Source organism: Myxocyprinus asiaticus, chromosome 24 (genome assembly GCF_019703515.2).
Source record: "Myxocyprinus asiaticus isolate MX2 ecotype Aquarium Trade chromosome 24, UBuf_Myxa_2, whole genome shotgun sequence".
Classification (NCBI taxonomy): domain Eukaryota; kingdom Metazoa; phylum Chordata; class Actinopteri; order Cypriniformes; family Catostomidae; genus Myxocyprinus; species Myxocyprinus asiaticus.
In genome coordinates, this window is record NC_059367.1 from 33,828,956 (window position 1) to 33,847,262 (window position 18,307).

Below are 18,307 nucleotides of genomic sequence, written 5' to 3' on the forward strand. Positions count from 1 at the left end.
TTTTTTAAAAAAATTGTTTCTATTGCAGACGAAGTGGAATTCAGATGTTTGAATTTAACATATAATAACATAAAACATTATTCATTTGAAAGGTTTATGTATTGCTTAATACAGTGCCTGCTGTGTGTACAAGAAAAAAGTCCAATAAAAGCCTAAATTAAGAAGTCAGTATTTGTATTCATTTTGTATTTTATTTAAGAATAAACATGATATTACTATATGATAAACAAAATATAACATGGTATATAAACATGGTGTACTGTTACAAAAACACAAGGAACAGAAGGTGTCAGAATAAACACCTACTAATGGTATACTACCATACTTACTATTTCTGCCATAGACAAATTTCATCACCCATTTAGGGTACAATGGGGCTAAATCCCTAAAATAATCAAATTTATTGTGAGCCAAAATACTCATTTGTCATTTTCAGTTTTGTTCAAGGTGATTAACTCAAAAGTTTTTTTTTTTTTTTTTTTTTTTTAAATAACTGTCCAATAAGTGAAAGGATAGTATCTGGGGTAAAAAGCAGCCCTGTTGACAGGGCAAAAGGCCCCCATAAAACACGCTTTTTTATTTTTTTTATTTTTTATTTTTTTTATTTGTTTGTTTAGTGGGAGGAACAGATTTTTGAAAACATTTCAAAGTGAGCTCACACTGAGTGATCCAATCACAATGGAGATTAATTTGTTTATAGAATACTTGAGATGCTATGAAATGCCAAATGTGATTGAAATTAAAAGAGAATGGTTAACCCTTTTCTGAAGTGGTTATTTTGAATAAGTATTATCTTAATTTTGTTTTTGTTTTTTTTAAATAAAAAATACAATCTGCTCCCTCTATTTGCCTAAGTTGACAAATTTTGCCCTATAACTATTGTCCCTATATCGACACGACATAGAGGTAGATTTAGGTAGGGATGCAACTTCCAGAATATCGGAAATGTCCCAACCAACATTTGAGCAATTTTACCACAAAGAAATTATCATCCTGGGCCTTGTTTCCCAATAAGTAGTGCTGCTCGTCATTGCAACTTCATTATATTTGTGGATAACTTTAAAAACTTTTGTCATTTATTTCGCTGGAAATATTTTAAAATATTTTCTTATTATTTTAAAATTGTGGGGTAGAGAAATAAGAAATTAATTTAATTGAAAGAAATTAGACTTGTTATATCCACCTGTATGCTGCTTCAAATTTGTTTGTACCAAAACTGCATACTGTTTCATCTTTATAATAAATAATAAACGCATTTTACTCTCTTTTAGCGGTGTATAGTAAACAGACACACAGATGTCACATTCAGCATATGAAACCTTTGGAAATAAATAAATAAAGGCATCATTGGAGGTTATGCAGGTACATATAAATGGAGGTTTAAATGGAGACAAGAAACACTGCATCATCACGATCTCTGTAAAATAAGAAGCAGATTTTATCATCGTCTCTTCAATACAACACACAGCAACAAATGAGTGATTTACTTACTCTTTTAATATAAATGCTGAAGTTAGAATATGATCCGACATAAGGCCATCATTCTGCTGTACATCCTGTGGTTTTGTGATATTTTATAAACTTATATCACTAAACTCTGGTATTATTATTATTATTCTATTTATTTACACCGAGGTCAACAACAGCTGAACTTTTACACATTCACCGGAAATGCAGCCGCGGTTTACTTCCGCGTTACACAATCAGGTGCCTCAAAAATGTATCGATAAAATAACGTGCCGATCAATAATCGCTATATCGATATTTTATTACATCCAGCTACTATCTGTTTTTCATAAACACTAGCTTTCACATGCAGTGCCCAGTACTGGCTTATGAAAGGAGTCGACCAATGAAACCTGTCCAGCGTTTTCATGTCATGAATATGATTAAATGCATGCTAACTTCACGTTTGACCTTAGATAAGTCCATATTCTTTTCATTCCATATAATGAAACTAATGATATCAATTATATACAACAATACGCATTAAAGTGTTCAAATAAAACAAGAAGCCTAAGTTTGTAACCACCGCGCAGAAAGCAGTAGTTTGAAGACAGATTGTTTCGAGGTCCTGTTTACGTTGATCCTTCTGGTTCAGACAAATGATGATTGGTTAGGTCACGTCTTTACGTGACATGTGCTACCTCCTTGTTACGCAAGCACATTGACCATCTGATATGTTGCAATGTTGTAAATATAAAGTGAAGAATAGTGTTTGTAAATAACACTAGTCGAAGAGCATATTAAGATATATGTAAATGTTTCATCAGTATCAACGAAAACACCGTGAACACTGAAGAACAAACAGCTCGTAAAAAAGTTAAATGCTCATGTTTTGACGTTGTTTATAAGAACATATTTATAGAATCAATTGGGATAACATTAATGAGAAGATACATTGTACTGCTCCATATTTATATGTGAAATATCCCGCAAACACGTTTAACCCACCCAGCAGCATGTTTTTGTTTCTGTCAACATCATGATCAAAGCTGGCGGAAGTATTACATTTTCTATTTAAAGTACTTTATTGGCATGATTGTTTTGACATACAATATATTATAAATTAATAATAATAACAATAATAAAACAGTAACAAATGAAAATAAGAATATACTTAAAATAAGGTGCCAGGTAATTAATAAAATACAAACTATAATAACAATATACGCTGTACAATTTCAAATAGAAAACGAATTAAAATGACATTATGAACATTCAAATATCGCGAGATTTGAGTAGGTCATCGTGCCAAGATGGCCGCTGCCAGTAACTTCCATGTGCTAATCATTTGATCGCATAAGTTGATTTAGCTGTCTTAAAAGTTTTTACCACTTGTTTAATTGTATCCGATTAGCAGTGCTGGCCACGTATCAAGGGACGGACGTTCAAAGAAGGCTTCAAAAATGCAACACGACGACGTAAGTAAAGCTATCTAAAACGTATGAAACGCTATAGACACAACCAAGTTGTCTGTTGGGATTAATTGAATGACAGCATTTATATGCAGTTCAGTTAAGAAGTGATAACGTGTTTACTACAACTAAACATAGATAAGTAATGGGGCTGCTTTGGCAATGCACACCTCGAGTCAGTGTGGTTAACGTAAATGACAATATAATTTCTTTTCCATGCAATACACTGTTAAATGCTTCTTCTTTTTTTTTTTTTTTTAAAGGTTATATGGGATCTTATCGGCAATAAGAGTTTTTGTTCCTACAAAGTAAAGTAAGTAAATGTGGTTTTGGTTTTCTTAATCAGTCTTAAGAGTTTTTATAATGTGTCCATTATCAAAGATGTAGAAGAACATGAAATCTAACTGTTTGCTTTCTTTCAATTATTGAAGAACTAAAACCCAACAGTTCTGTCGAAATGAATACAACATCACAGGACTTTGTAATCGGTCGTCATGTCCTCTTGCTAACAGTCAGTATGCTACTGTAAGAGAAGAAAAAGGTAATCCTATTGAAATAAAGTGTCATTGCAAACAGGTGGGTTTTCCAAATGTTTCTGAATGTTTCTTGCCCATTACAACAGTTTTTTCCCCCTCAGGTCTTTGTTATCTCTACATGAAAGTTATTGAGAGAGCAGCATTCCCCGCTCGCATGTGGGAGAAGGTATGAGCATTCATCAGTCAAGATCAGTACAGTGAAAATAACAATAAACTAGTAAACATGCTCCAGCACAGTGATATAATTGATGATGAAATGAATTTAATTTGAAGTGTGCTACGTGCCATGTTTCCATTACATGCTACGGTTTCTTTTTTCTCAGGTGAAACTTGACAGAAACTATGCGAAGGCCTTGGAACAGATTGATGAAAACCTCATCTATTGGCCGCGATTCATACGACACAAATGCAAACAGCGCTTAACAAAGATCACACAGTATCTCATTCGAATCCGCAAACTCACGTTGAAAAGACAGTGAGTCCCTTTCTTATTTGTCAATGCTTATCTGTGTCCAGCTATTTATTCAAATCTGTGAGAATCATTTTCCATATTGTTTTGTATTGATTGTTTTGTTTTTGTTTTTTAAGGAGAAAATTGGTTCCACTCAGTAGAAAAGTAGAGAGAAGAGAAAAGAGGAGAGAGGTCAGTGACCATACTGATAATATGCAGCCTTGAGTAGGGGTGGGTAAAAATATAGATTTTTCTGATGCGTTGTGATCTTCATCTTGATATCGGTCCTTAAATCCCAAGATCAATCTTTTACTCTATGCGCAACCTCCACTACAATAAGAGGAATTCACTCGCATTTGCAACCAAATTTTTTCGCTGTGTGACTAAAATGTAGGCTATATATTTGGAAACTGGCTGGTAAATGTTTATATTTCATTCAGCAGTAATTCTGTAGTATAGTGACAGAGTATTCAGCAGTAAGATCCTTTCACAGCGTGTTGAGAGTAAAAGTTGTTCTGTGAGTGTCCAAAGACAAGATCCACACCAACCGATTTGTCATTGAATAAGGTCTCTTTTAATACCCTTTCTGTTCTTTACAGTCAGTTGTTAAACAAAAAACAAAACAACAAAAAAAGAAACTTTAAATTCTAATCATGCATAGCACAGATGAGGTAAATCCATTCGAGTCTCTCTCGTTAACATGCACTCATCTACAGACGCTCTTCACAGAAATGCTGGTTTTCTTAAAGAGACATTACCAGTTTTAGTAAGTGTTCAACAAATTCATGTAAATACTTGTAAATAGTACAAATTATGCAATTAAACAATAAACATGTAACAAAATATAATATAATATTTATTGTTTGAAAACATAGATTTGTTAATTTTTAAAAAGCCAAAATGTGACAACTAATTAAATATAATTGGTCAAATTAATATTTTCACATTGTACCTAGATAGAAGGTCCCCTGTATAATTAACAGCATTAGCTGGGAGAGAATTTATTTAATATGTAAGCAAAAAGTGACATTATAACTGAAATATACCCATATAAGTAGAATCGAATCAAGAGCTTGTGAATCGAATCAGGAAATCTGTATCAATACCCAGCCCTAATCCTGAATATATTTGTATGATATTTAATATATATATAATTTTTTTTATTTTATTTTTTTAATCCTTTATCATTTTATGTCAAATGTAGGTTTTAACTTGGGGTTATATTTATTTTAATAACATAATATTCACTCACTTTTCACTAACAGGAAAAAGCCCTGATTGCTGCTCAGCTGGAAAATGCCATTGAAAAAGAACTGCTAGAACGTCTAAAACAAGGAACTGTAAGTGGATCTTCACAATAGTTACATGGACACCAATACACTGAGAACTAAAAAAAAATGTAATTTATTCAAAAAAATCTGACAACGCAGGAAAACTGCATTTACATGAGATTTGAAATCATCTGGTTATTCTCTGCTTTTGACGTCAAAACGTAAACAGGCATGTGCAAACCACTGCACATTGCATAAGCTGGTAAGAAAACCTGGTTATAACACCGTCATTTCTCCATCATTTGTTTATCTATGATCATTTGTTGAGTTACTGTTGCCATGATCAATGGAAAATGTACACAAACATCTCTTTTAAAGTAAATTCTGTTTACCGCCTGCTTTCCGTGGATGGTAATAATGCAGCGTTTATTGCACCGGGCAAATAGTAGAAGTTTGTGGGTATCACTTCATAATAAGGTTACATTAGTTAACATTAGTTAATGCATTAGGTATCATGAACTAATAATGAAAAATATATATACAATTTATTTTATTTATTAACCTTTGTTAATGTTAGTTAATAAAAATACAACTGTTCATTGTTAGTTCATGCTGCATTAAACTACTTTTGATTTTAAAAAGTTTGATTTTTAGTATGTGTTGAATTTAGCATTCACCAAGATTAATAAATGCTATACAAGTATTGTTCATTGTTATATCATGTTAACGAATGGAACCTTATTGTAGTGTTACTGAGTTGCAGCGCAGTGCTTTCTGATTAATTTCATTCTAATTGTGCTTGGTTAAACTGGATTGCAGGTGTTTAGAGAGAAAAGAAATGCAGGGTTTTGCACACACCACACGGAAAAATGGTGAAACTGTTTAGTGAATTTGCTCCATAATTTATTTCCTGCTTTTTTTGCCGAAACAGTCATTACATTTGCAAGTGTTCTGTTTTCATTTTAGTATGGAGACATTTACAACTTCCCCATCCATGCCTTCGATAAAGCTATGGAAAAACAGGATGAGATTGAATCTGAATTGGAGGAAGAGGAAGATGATGAAGAGGTATTAACTGTTGTTTTGTTGATGTTGAGTGTAAATCTTTATTACAAGAAAAGTGCATGTGAATTGCATTGATCATACATTTAACCATGCAGGATCACATGTTTCTGTGTTTAGGAGTCTGGGCAGAGAGAATTTGTTGCTGATGAGGATTTTGAAGAGAGTGATCTCAGCGACTTTGAGGTGATTTAGAACTGAATAATTTTATGTACTTCAAAAAAAACAACATGGTTGAATATCTCAGAGAGTGATTTGTACATAATGAATGTTGCATTATTTTAAGCAGGAATTGAACAACCTTAAGGGCAGCAGTGATGAAGAGGAGGAATCCAGTGAAGAAGAAGTAGAAGAAGAGATGGAAGAGGAGAGCAAGGCAAAATCGAAAGGAAAAGCTCCACTGAAAGGGCCTATCAGGAAAAAACGGGCGTATGTGGAGATAGAATATGAACAAGAGACAGAACCAGCTCAGAAAAGCAAAGCTACATAAGGACTAAACTACCGATCACATCACTCTGCTGCCTTTCAAATTATGGAGCTGTTGTTGTAGAACAACTGTAATCAATAACAATGTACAGTGATGCATATTAACACACACACATCCACCAAAACCCCAAATCTGGGATTGTTTGTTTAAACTGAATGCTGTTGCTAAGCATAAATGTTCTCTTTTTCTTTTTTACAGTTGTGTACATCAGGGTCAGCTTTATTTGACCCTTATTCATATTATGAGAAACCTTAGAAGTAGCTGGTAAAATAATAGCTACAATAATGCATTCTGACAGCTGTCACTTAAAATATGTCTGAATAAATTGAGAACTATACATTTCTGCTCTTTAAGTGTTTGTTTTGTGTAATCTCTTAAATATGGCTTGACCACTTTAAAGGCACATTTGATAGACCTCAATGGCTGTTTTGGCCTTGGTGTTAAGATACAGGTGCATCTCAATAAATTAGAATGTCGTGGAAAAGTTCATTTATTTCAGTAATTCAACTCAAATTGTGGAACTTCTGTATTAAATAAATTCAATGCACACAGACTGAAGTAGTTTAAGTCTTTGGTTCTTTTAATTGTGATGATTTTGGCTCACATTTAACAAAAACCCACCAATTCACTATCTCAAAAAATTAGAATACATCATAAAACCAATAAAAAAAAACATTTTTAGTGAATTGTTGGCCTTCTGGAAAGTATGTTCATTCACTGTATATGTACTCAATACTTGGTAGGGGCTCCTTTTGCTTTAATTACTGCCTCAATTCGGCGTGGCATGGAGGTGATCAGTTTGTGGCACTGCTGAGGTGGTATGGAAGCCCAGGTTTCTTTGACAGTGGCCTTCAGCTCATCTGCATTTTTTGGTCTCTTGTTTCTCATTTTCCTCTTGACAATACACCATAGATTCTCTATGGGGTTCAGGTCTGGTGAGTTTGCTGGCCAGTCAAGTACACCAACACCATGGTCATTTAACCAACTTTTGGTGCTTTTGGCAGTGTGGGCAGGTGCTAAATCCTGCTGGAAAATGAAATCAGCATCTTTAAAAAGCTGGTCAGCAGAAGGAAGCCTGAAGTGCTCCAAAATTTCTTGGTAAACGTGTGCAGTGACTTTGGTTTTCAAAAAACACAATGGACCAACACCAGCAGATGACATTGCACCCCAAATCATCACAGACTGTGGAAACTTAACACTGGACTTCAAGCAACTTGGGTTATGAGCTTCTCCACCCTTCCTCCAGACTCTAGGACCTTGGTTTCCAAATGAAATGCAAAACTTGCTCTCACCTGAAAAGAGGACTTTGGAACACTGGGCAACAGTCCAGTTCTTCTTCTCCTTAGCCCAGGTAAGATGCCTCTGACGTTGTCTGTGGTTCAGGAGTGGCTTGACAAGAGGAATACGACAACTGTAGCCAAATTCCTTGACATGTCTGTGTGTGGTGGCTCTTGATGCCTTGACCCCAGCCTCAGTCCATTCCTTGTGAAGTTCACCCAAATTTTTGAATCGATTTTGCTTGACAATCCTCATAAGGCTGCGGTTCTCTCGGTTGGTTGTGCATCTTTTTCTTCCACACTTTTTCCTTCCACTCAACTTTCTGTTAACATGCTTGGATACAGCACTCTGTGAACAGCCAGCTTCTTTGGCAATTAATGTTTGTGGCTTACCCTCCTTGTGAAGGGTGTCAATGATTGTCTTCTGGACAACTGTCAGATCAGCAGTCTTCCCCATGATTGTGTAGCCTAGTGAACCAAACTGAGAGACCATTTTGAAGGCTCAGGAAACCTTTGCAGGTGTTTTGAGTTGATTAGCTGATTGGCATGTCACCATATTCTAATTTTTTGAGATAGTGAAATGGTGGGTTTTTGTTAAATGTGAGCCAAAATCATCACAATTAAAAGAACCAAAGACTTAAACTACTTCAGTCTGTGTGCATTGAATTTATTTAATACACGAGTTTCACAATTTGAGTTGAATTACTGAAATAAATGAACTTTTCCACGACATTCTAATTTATTGAGATGCACCTGTATAGTTTTAAAAGTTAAGCTGAACACTTAGTGTAGAACTAATATTTAAATAGTAAAAGTTACTTGGTAAAATAGACTAGGTTTGCTCTCACATGGTTCTCGTATTAATAGTACTGTCAGTGCTGATCTATTATCATACAAACGACTAACATGACATAAGATTTTATTACAACATTTGGAAGAAAATCTGACAAATTTGCTGGGAATCCGTTACTGGGCAGTACGCTGTCAGAGCCAAAGCTTCGGATTTAGACCAATTGACTCTGTAACCTGAGAACTTAGAAAAGGAATTAATAATTCTGTGGAGGCAAGGCATATATCTAGTGGGATCGGAGACTAATAATAATATATCATCTGCGTAAAGCAAAAGCTTATGTGCCATACCTCCCGCCATCATCCTCCTTTCTTATTGTGGCTGCTAATGGTTCCAGGGCAAGACAGAACAATAATGGGGAAAGAGGGCAACCCTGCCAGGTGCCCCTGTCCAGAATAAAATAGTCTGAAATTAATCCATTTGTTTGTACCGCCGCTACAGGGTGTGTCTATAAAGTAACTTAATCCATCCAATAAAAGTCTTCCTGAACCCGTATATTTCCAACATCTTAAAAAAATAATCCCATTCTACCATACCAAACACCTTTTCAGTGTCAAGTGAGATGGCCGTGACTGGAGTCTGATCATTCGCCAGTGACCACATGATATTGACAAAATGCCTAATGTTATCAGAAGAGCTGTGGTCCCGAATAAACCCCACCTGATCTATATGTATAAGAGATGTCATAATCGGTTAGCCAAAAATTTTGGCAAAATTGTAACGACTAGCTGGATCAGGGAAATTGGACGGTAACTCTTACACTCGCTTGGAACTTTGTCATTTTTAAGAATCAGACTGATCCAGGCTTGTGTCATGGTTGGTGGAAGATTTCCTTTCTTTAGTGATTCTGTATAAACGTCTAACAAAAGTGGAGCAAGTTCTGTAGCATAAGATCTAAAAAATTCAGCGGCAAAGCCATCTGGCCCCGGACACTTACCTGTAGGCAAGGCCTTAATTACCTCGCCAAGCTCCTCCAAGGTTATCTCAGAATCAAGATAATTTTTTTGCTCCGTCGTCAGCTTAGGGAGTTTTAATGGTTGCACAAAGTTTCTAATATCTCCAACAGTAGACGTAGACGTGGAACTATAGAGATCAAGATAGAATTCTTTAAAAGCATTATTAATATCAATGGCCGAGGTAAATATTTCACCACCAGCAGATTTCACTGAGGGAATGGTAGAAAAAGACTCTCTCTGCTTTATATATCTAGCCAAAAGCTTCCCTGCTTTGTCCCCTGACTTAAATATGACTGTCTTGCCCTGAATAGCCAAAACTCCACCTTCTGTGACAAAATTGTATTATATCTGTATTTCAATCAGGTCAATTCTCTGAGGCTGTCAGACAACATTCAGCGCTTCAGCTGTGCCTTGGCACTTTTAATATTCCCTTCCAACTCCACGAGCTCTCGTGCTTTGGATTTTTTGGTGAATGAGGCATACTATATGATCCGGCCCCTAAGAACTGCCTTAAGTGCCTCCCAAGCCATGCCCACAGAGGATACTGAGGACCAGTTGGTCTCCGTATAAACATTAATTTCAGCCTTTAACATTTGTTGGAAATCAGGATTTTGCAAAAGTGATACATTAAAGTGCCAACTATATGATTTATTTTTCTTTATATGTGGCAACACCTCTAAATTCACCAGGGCGTGATATGAGACTAAGATGTTTCCAATTGAGCAATCCACAACAGATGAAATGAGGGACTTAGATATAAAAAAAAAATCTATTCTAGAATAAATCTTATGGACTGATGAAAAAAATGTATAGTCCCTACCAGATGGGTTCAAAAGTCTCCAAATATCTACAAGACCAAGATTTTTACACATCCTGTGAAGTGTCAATGTTGCTATAGTGGGCTTACACACTTTTGCTTCACTATGATCAAGGACTGAGTCCATCAAATGATTAAAGTCTCCTCCCAATATTATATCAATATTATATCATGAGGAGTGCCAGCAGCTTGCAACATCCCTTCAAGATCTATAAAAAAGCCCTGATCATCAGCGTTAGGTGCGTAAATATTAGCCAAAATCAATCTTTGCCCCTGAATTTCTGCTAAAACAATAATGACTCTTCCTAATTTATCTTTAATCTGTTTGAGACATTTGAATTGTAGATGTTTATTTATCAGTATAATGACCTCCCTGCTCTTACTTGAACCAGCACTAAAGAAAACATGTCCACCCCATATCTTCCCAAATTTTTCAGGTTCCTGCGGGGAAAGATGTGTTTCTTGAAGAAACACTATTTAATATTTCTTACACTTAAGAAAAGAAATAACCTTCCTTCTTTTTATGGGGTGTCCCAACCCATTCACATTCCACACTGAGAAAGATAATCCACTCATATTAACATTTGACATTTTGACATATTAGAAAACATAGATTGTATGTCAAAAACAAGATTATAAAGACCACATTCCCCATTAGTGCAACAGTCAAACCCCGAACTTCCCTCAGAACCAAACAAACAGAAAAAAGAAAAACGTGTGCATTAACCCCGCACACGACAGCACCAACCGGCGTCAATCCCTCCAAACTCAAAAAGTCCATGTATACCTACGAGAGCCCCCGTGACAACTTTGCCATCATATTGCTCTAGTCCGGTGCTTCTGTACAAATTTTGTGAGGCAAAACTACACAACAGAAAATAACTTATAAAACAAACTCCAGCCAATAGGCAGAATAAACACAAAGAACGTGTAGAGTCATTCACAGAACTGTCTCGAAGGTGTGTTCCTCCAAAAAACAAGCTCTGGTCTCTAGCGGAACCAGCACAAAAAAAATAAAATAAAATAATAATAATAATAATAATTATTATATATATAAAGCCATACAGTTTCCTCAGACAGCCAAACGAATGTTCAGTGAGCCGGCTGGTCATGACTGCAGCAGATGACGTAATCCTCCCAAACAAAGAACGTGCAGATTCATCCACAACTGTCCCAAAGGAGTGTTATTCCACAAAACAAACTCCAGCCGCTAGGCGGAACCAGCACAAAAAGAAACAAAACAGATGTCCTGGTTCCTCGGATGGTCAAGAGTGTATTGAGTGAGTCAAGTTCACTCAGAGGCCAGATAAGAAACACACCATGACTTCCTCAGTCCATTGATTTTATGGCAGACATCGCTTGTAGGCATGTAGATATTTTGCGGCCATACTTAGTATCCATTCTCAATCTGGCCGGGAACTGTGTAAAAGCGATCTTCTGTTAATGCAAAAGTTTCTTGAAGGAATGTTATTCCACAAAACAAACTCCAGCCACTAGGCGGAAACAACACAAAAAGAAACAAAAATGGCGCTCAGCTTCCTCAGACAGCCAAGAGTAAGTACAGCAAGTAAATCCACTCACAAGAGAAACACCAAATTGTTTCGTGATCGTCCGTTGACGTAAGAGTTTCTTGCATTCCTTGAACTGATCACGTTTCTCTCTTGTCGAATTCGCAAAGTCCGGGAACAAGAAAATGTTGTGATTCTTCCAAGAAAGCTTTCCTTTGCTCCACGCACAACACGAGATCTTTATCGGATAATCTCAGAAATTTGGCCAGAATTGATCGGGGACTGTCTCCCTCAGCGGATCTGAGAGCCGGGACTCTGTGAGCTCACTCAATTTCCAGCTTATGGCCTGTTATGTCAAGCAGACTTGGGAAAAGCTCCTCAAGGAATTTCACCATATCTCAGCCTTCCTCATACTCAGGAATTCCAACAATTCGGACATTATTTCGCCTACTTTGGTACTCCAAATCTTCAGTTTTTTCAAGAACGTGTTCCACATCTATCTTGGTCATTAGCGGATTAGTGGCTAATTCTCTCTCTCCGATGACTCCAGATAATCAATCCGTTTCTCGACGTCCGACAATCAAACCAACTCAGAAAATTTAGTTTCCATAGCCGTAATCGATCGACGTTTTACAGCAAGATCCTCTAAGTCGGCAACAACGTTCGTCAGCATCACAGACATGTTGGACAGTTGACGCTGGATTTCGCCCGCTGCACCATCCAAACTGAGTCCCTGGTCTGCAGGCCCATCAGAGTTTTCAGCTTGAGCATGTAAGTGTCTTTTTATATCTCCAGAGCCTGAGGATTTTGACTTCTTTGCCATGTTGACTTCAAAGAACATATATGTAGCAGAATGTATCGAATCTCACCGGATTATGACACAAAAATAATTAAAAACTAGCAAAGTGCGCAGAACTAGCCGTTTACACGTCTGCTCCTCGCATGGCGTCACGTGACTCCCACGTGACACCTTTTCTGGGTTTGACAGTGGCTTTGAAAGACCAGGGCCAAACTCCAGACATGAATTGTCAATTGATAGTGCATGTAAGTCACCGACCCATTTTACTGAGGCCAGAGCCAACAGTAGTGCGGTCTTAATGGAGAGAATGCGCAAATCAACAGAGTCCAAAGGCTCGAAGAGGAGCCCTTAGAGCACTTTTAGGACCAAAGTTAGGTCCCAAGTTGAGACTGAAGTTGACCGTGGTGGATTTAATCATCTTGCTCCTCTAAGGAACTTTATGATTAAATCATGTTTGACTATAGTGGCGTGGCTTTAGGTGCGTGATATGCAGATATAGTCGCCACATAAACTTTGAGCGTTGACGGAGTGAGTCCTGCATCTAATCGCTCGAAGAAATATAAGAATTTCATGTATGGGGCAGTTTACTGGGTCTTTGCCATGTGAAAGACACCAATCAGTAAACACATTCCATTTTATTACGTAGAGGCATCTCGTGGACAGCGCTCTAGCCTGTAAATGGTGTTCATGTCTGAATGCGTCAGTTCTGGTGCGTTTCACGTGCTCCATTCAAAGGCCACACGTGTAGGTTTCGCAGCTTTGGCTAGGGATGCCAAACCATGCCTTATGTTTGAGAGAGAAGATCTTTCTTCAGCTGTATTTACTATGGAGGCCTGTCCAGTATTTCTACCATCTCCGAAAAAACAGGACTGATTGGGCCATTTCGACGCAATTAACAGAACTGTTTCCATGTCCACTCAGACTTTGCTGATGACAGAATGAAGGAGGCGCAGCAGGGAAGCGCATACTTGCATTTCACTGGCCAAACGTGGGCCAGAGTGACATGACGACATATATACGCCATTACTGTTGTGTTGTCCGAACGAATCAGAATGTGGTGATTCACAAAATCAGAATGAAAAGCTCTCAAAGCTAGAAAGACAGCCAGTAGCTCTATGCGGTTGACATGTCACGGCCGTTTCACACCTGTTTCCAGGTGCCGAAAGTTGGCCGTCCATTACACACCATGCCCCAACCTGTGTTGGATGCATTTGTGGTCAGCATTTTTTTTCTGAAATTTGACTCAGCATAACACCCTGTTGGTAGAAGGCTGGCACTGTCCATGGTGCTAGAGCAGCCAGACAGGGGCGAGTTAACGCGATGCACATGAAAATTAAATGACTTCAGTGATAATGTCTTTTCAGTTTGAAGTGAAACAGAAACAGAAGAATTGTCTGTACGTGCTCGTTCATGAGGTGATGTATGAGGTAATGCATGAACTCCTAAAAAGGAGATTTACTGACTGGGGAAAAGTGTGCTTTTCGCCCAGTTGACATTAGACCAGATTTTCCAAATGGCAAAACAGCAAGTCTCTGTGTTTGCTCAGTAGTGCCTCTGATTGGCTAGTACTAACCAATCGCTGAGGTCATTCAAAACACACACACACCATTCATTTTCAATAGGGCGAGCGCTGCATCAATACATTTCGTGAAGGTGCGGGGAGTCATAGACAGACTGAAATTAAGGACTTTATATTGATACGCAGTTCCCTCGAATGCGAATCTGAAAAGCTGCCTGTAACACGGTGCAATTGGTATATGAAGTACGCTTTCTTCAAATTCCGAGGACGGATGTGCAATAAGATCTGTTTCTGAAATAACATTTTGAATGGGTGCGTGCGGGCACACAATTCAAGCGTCTCAGAACTAGAATGGGCCGAAGTCCTCCATCCTTCTCCAGAACAAGGAAATAATGTCTGTAAATCCCACTGTGTGTGTCGCAGTCTGTGCATGCGACACCGGCATATCGTGTGGTCGGAACACAGATTGTGCTCAACTATTGTAAACACCAGCTTTGACACGCCCGTGAGGACTTGCCACGCATTCGTGCAGTGGGATAGCAGGCTTATTAATTCATACGAAATAACCTCTATCGCGTTCTTTGCGAGAAGATTGTGTATTTCGGCTTGTAACATCGGCACATCTTCGGACAGAACCATGGAAGACAGAACACCGTTGAAACAGGGCGGCCGATGTGCAAATTGGATCATTTAATCATGTTCAATTGTTTTTTTATCACCCAGTCGGAATGCCAGTAAGAGCTCGCCACGCGTCTGCCTAACGGAACAGAGGGCAATCTGGTATGTTCATAACAGGATATAATGCGCCGCTCAGCTTTGGGAAGCGGTTGTGCATAATGTGTGGGCTTTGGAGTGGGAAAGCCCTTATTCAAAAATTGTGAGCGTCTTGTGCAAACGCTGTACTCTTTTTGCAACCTTTGTATGTTCATACATGATATAATGTGCCGCTCACCATTGGGAAGCGGTTGTGCATAATGTCGAAACTTTATTGCATGTGATTAATGTGAGACACATTCCCGTCGGTGCAGGGCTTGCGCTGAGGCGGCTGCCTTTGTTTGGGCCATGGCTTGCGTGGCTTTCCCAGCAGCTGGTGTGGGGTTTTTAGCCAGGTGCTGGACCGAGACAGAGCAGGAGCGAGCTGGTTGTGATGAAGTACTGCTCCGTTTTGGCATAAGATGTCTCATAGCCTGTGAGTGTTGCTGAGTCGTGACATAGCACTCAGCATTTCTATTCACAGAGCCTACAAAAAGGCCAGCTGGAGACACCGGAGCATCAAATAGAGTGGCTTTTCCCGCGTCACGCATTTCCGTGAGGGTCAGTCAGATGTGACAATCCAAAAACACCAGGTTGCTCATTGACTTGCCAATGGCCCGTGCAGTGACTTTCGTAGCTCGCAGCGCTAAGTCCGTAGTGGTGCGGAGCTCTTTGAATGTCTCTGGCTCATAGCCTTGCTTGTCCATTTGTTTGAGGAGCTTGGCTTGGAAAACTTGGAGCACCATCATCATGTGGAGTGCTGAATCAGTTTGGCACGCCGCTGAGTATGCTCTTCCAGTCTGTGCGGACGTTAGTCGACATGGCTTAGAAAGATGAACGGGGCATGAGTTCCACACCCTGCTACTCACCAGGCAGAGATGTGCCACTACCACCTCTTTCAGAGGGGATAGTTGAGCATAACCGTTTTCTTTCCTGTGATCCACATTAGAGAGGATGTAATTGCTGCGCAGGTGAGCTGAATAGGGCACGTGCCAGGATTTTGACAGTTCATTATGAACTTCAGGGAAGAATGGGGCAGATCTACGGGATGCGGTCGCTTGACGGCGTCCGGACTGCAGGAACCATTCATCAAGGCGAGACTGTGTAGGTTCCTCTGGAGGAGACCACTCGATATCGAGCTCTTTGACCACCCTTGAAAGGATGCAAAGCATCTCCTTATCAGTGGCACGTACACACTCCTCGCCCTTGCTGGGGGAAGGGGCGGTATCATCATCCACTGATCACTCATTTTATGCAGCGAGAGACATGACATCGTCATCATCCCCAGCGTCAGAACCGCTGAACGAGATGAGGCCGTACGCTCATGCGGAGGGCCGGAGCTCGTTACGCACATAATGTATCGGCATAGACGCATTACATGGAGATTGAGGGGCTCGCGGGGTGGGTGCCGGCACGAGGACCACCTTAAATTTATCCTGCTTGACCTTGCAGCTCCGCCGTGCCTCCTGGTGTGATCCCTTGGGTGTCACAGAAGAGGTGGGTGGGAGGCCGCGGGAGGCTGAATCGCCCCTCAGAATGAGTTCATGCCCTCACAGTGATGGCAGTCTGTCTCTATGAGAGCTGACTCTGCGTGGGTGCGGCCCAGACAGTGAATGCAGCTCTCATGCTGATCTGACAGTGGGATGTGCCTCTCGCATAAGGAACACTTACGGAACGACGTCTTTAAAAAGACGCGAACACGTAAGCAATTCTTTTATATATATATATATATATATATATATATATATATATATATATATATATATGTATATATATATATATACACACACACTACCAGACAAAAGTTTTGAAACACTTGACCGAAATGTTTCCCATGATCTTAAAAATCTTTTGATCTGAAGGCGTATGCTTAAATGTTTGAAATGAGTTTTGTAGACAAAAATATATTTGTTCCACCATATTAATTAATTTCATTATAAATCTAAAATTTAATTAATAAAAAAAGTTTTAGAAATTGATGACTTGGACCAAATAATAAAGAAAAGCAGCCAATAAGTGCCCAGCGTATAGATGGGAACTCCTTCAATACTGTTTAAAAAGCATCCCAGGGTGATACCTCAAGAAGTTGTTTGAGAAAATGTTGAGTACATTTCTGAAAATTCTAGGCAAAGCGTGACTACTTTGAAGATGCTAAAATATAACACAGTTTTGATTTATTTTGGATTTTGTTTAGTCATTCCCATAGTTCCATTTATTTTATTCCATAGTTTTAATGACTTTACTATTATTCTACAATGTGAAGAAAAAAAATTATAATAAAGAACGAGTAAGTGTTTCAAAAACTTTGACCGGTAGTGTATATACACACAATATAACAAAATACAATTACTTATAAGGATACACAACTCTTGCCGAAGTGCTGCGGGGAATCAGGAAGCTGAAGTGGCCCATTCACCAATGAAGCATCAAGCGGCAAGGTGGAGTGATGTTAACCGGAACACTGCAGGGGAGCAGAGAGTCTTCTCGTTGCTGTGAAGATCCCGCCCACTGACACACATAGTCGATAGCAAAGCAGCAGGGGGCTTCTAGATGAGAGATGAATCGCTGTCTTGAATGAAGAAAATTCTGAAGAATGGTGTTTGCACGCCTGCTTTTATAGCAAACAGCTTCGTGCCTAAAAGCGTGGGGTGTTATTGTAGAGAGGTTTCAACTAGGTCGTGTGGAAGGACACTCCCCATATGCATTAGCAAACGCAATGTCAAGTGTACTGAGTCGAAAGGGAACTTCTGTTTTCTTTCAAATTTCCTGTGGATCCCCAAGTACCCCCTTGCGGACCCCTAGGACCCCAGGGGGAGCTACAGGCGGTGGCCTTTCCTGATTTTTGTATTAAGTAATTTTCCTCCGAGCACCTGCTAGAATAGCGCTGGGGAAGTGCTCTTCCCTCTCCAGGAGGGAGAGCACTATGGAGACCACATCCTACCGGAGGGAGGTTAACATGTGGAGAATACCTCACATGGACTTACCGATAGGGAAGTTCACATATGGAATGATGCCACTGGGGAGGACCCTATCTATGCAGAGGGTACACAGCAACAGTGGCCAAGGCAGAGCAGAGTTCTGACGAGGGGAAACACAGGTTCAC

General features: G+C 39.1%; 1 protein-coding gene, 1 long non-coding RNA gene and 1 other non-coding gene across 4 annotated transcripts in view; 2 read left to right on the forward strand and 1 right to left on the reverse strand.

The window, feature by feature from the left end:
* The window catches only part of LOC127414663 (uncharacterized), a 9,577-nt gene extending 6,988 nt beyond the window's left edge, over nucleotides 1-2,589 (reverse strand). For both annotated transcript variants that reach the window (XR_007892825.1, XR_007892824.1), the window contains exon 1: nucleotides 330-2,589. This is a non-coding gene — a long non-coding RNA (uncharacterized LOC127414663). The remainder of the gene's footprint in view (nucleotides 1-329) is intronic.
* On the forward strand, nucleotides 2,087-2,181 carry LOC127415514 (small nucleolar RNA U13). Its single transcript, XR_007892959.1, has one exon. It is a non-coding gene; the product is annotated as a small nucleolar RNA U13 (small nucleolar RNA).
* Nucleotides 2,590-2,757: 168 nt separating the features above from the next.
* Nucleotides 2,758-7,062, forward strand: LOC127414650 (protein MAK16 homolog). Its single transcript, XM_051652847.1, has 10 exons — nucleotides 2,758-2,924; nucleotides 3,182-3,231; nucleotides 3,350-3,459; nucleotides 3,556-3,620; nucleotides 3,778-3,929; nucleotides 4,043-4,097; nucleotides 5,171-5,245; nucleotides 6,143-6,244; nucleotides 6,359-6,424; nucleotides 6,528-7,062. Exons 1-10 carry the CDS (start codon nucleotides 2,910-2,912, stop codon nucleotides 6,726-6,728), a joined length of 891 nt encoding a protein of 296 aa, XP_051508807.1. The 5' UTR covers nucleotides 2,758-2,909; the 3' UTR covers nucleotides 6,729-7,062.
* Nucleotides 7,063-18,307: the final 11,245 nt, after the last annotated feature.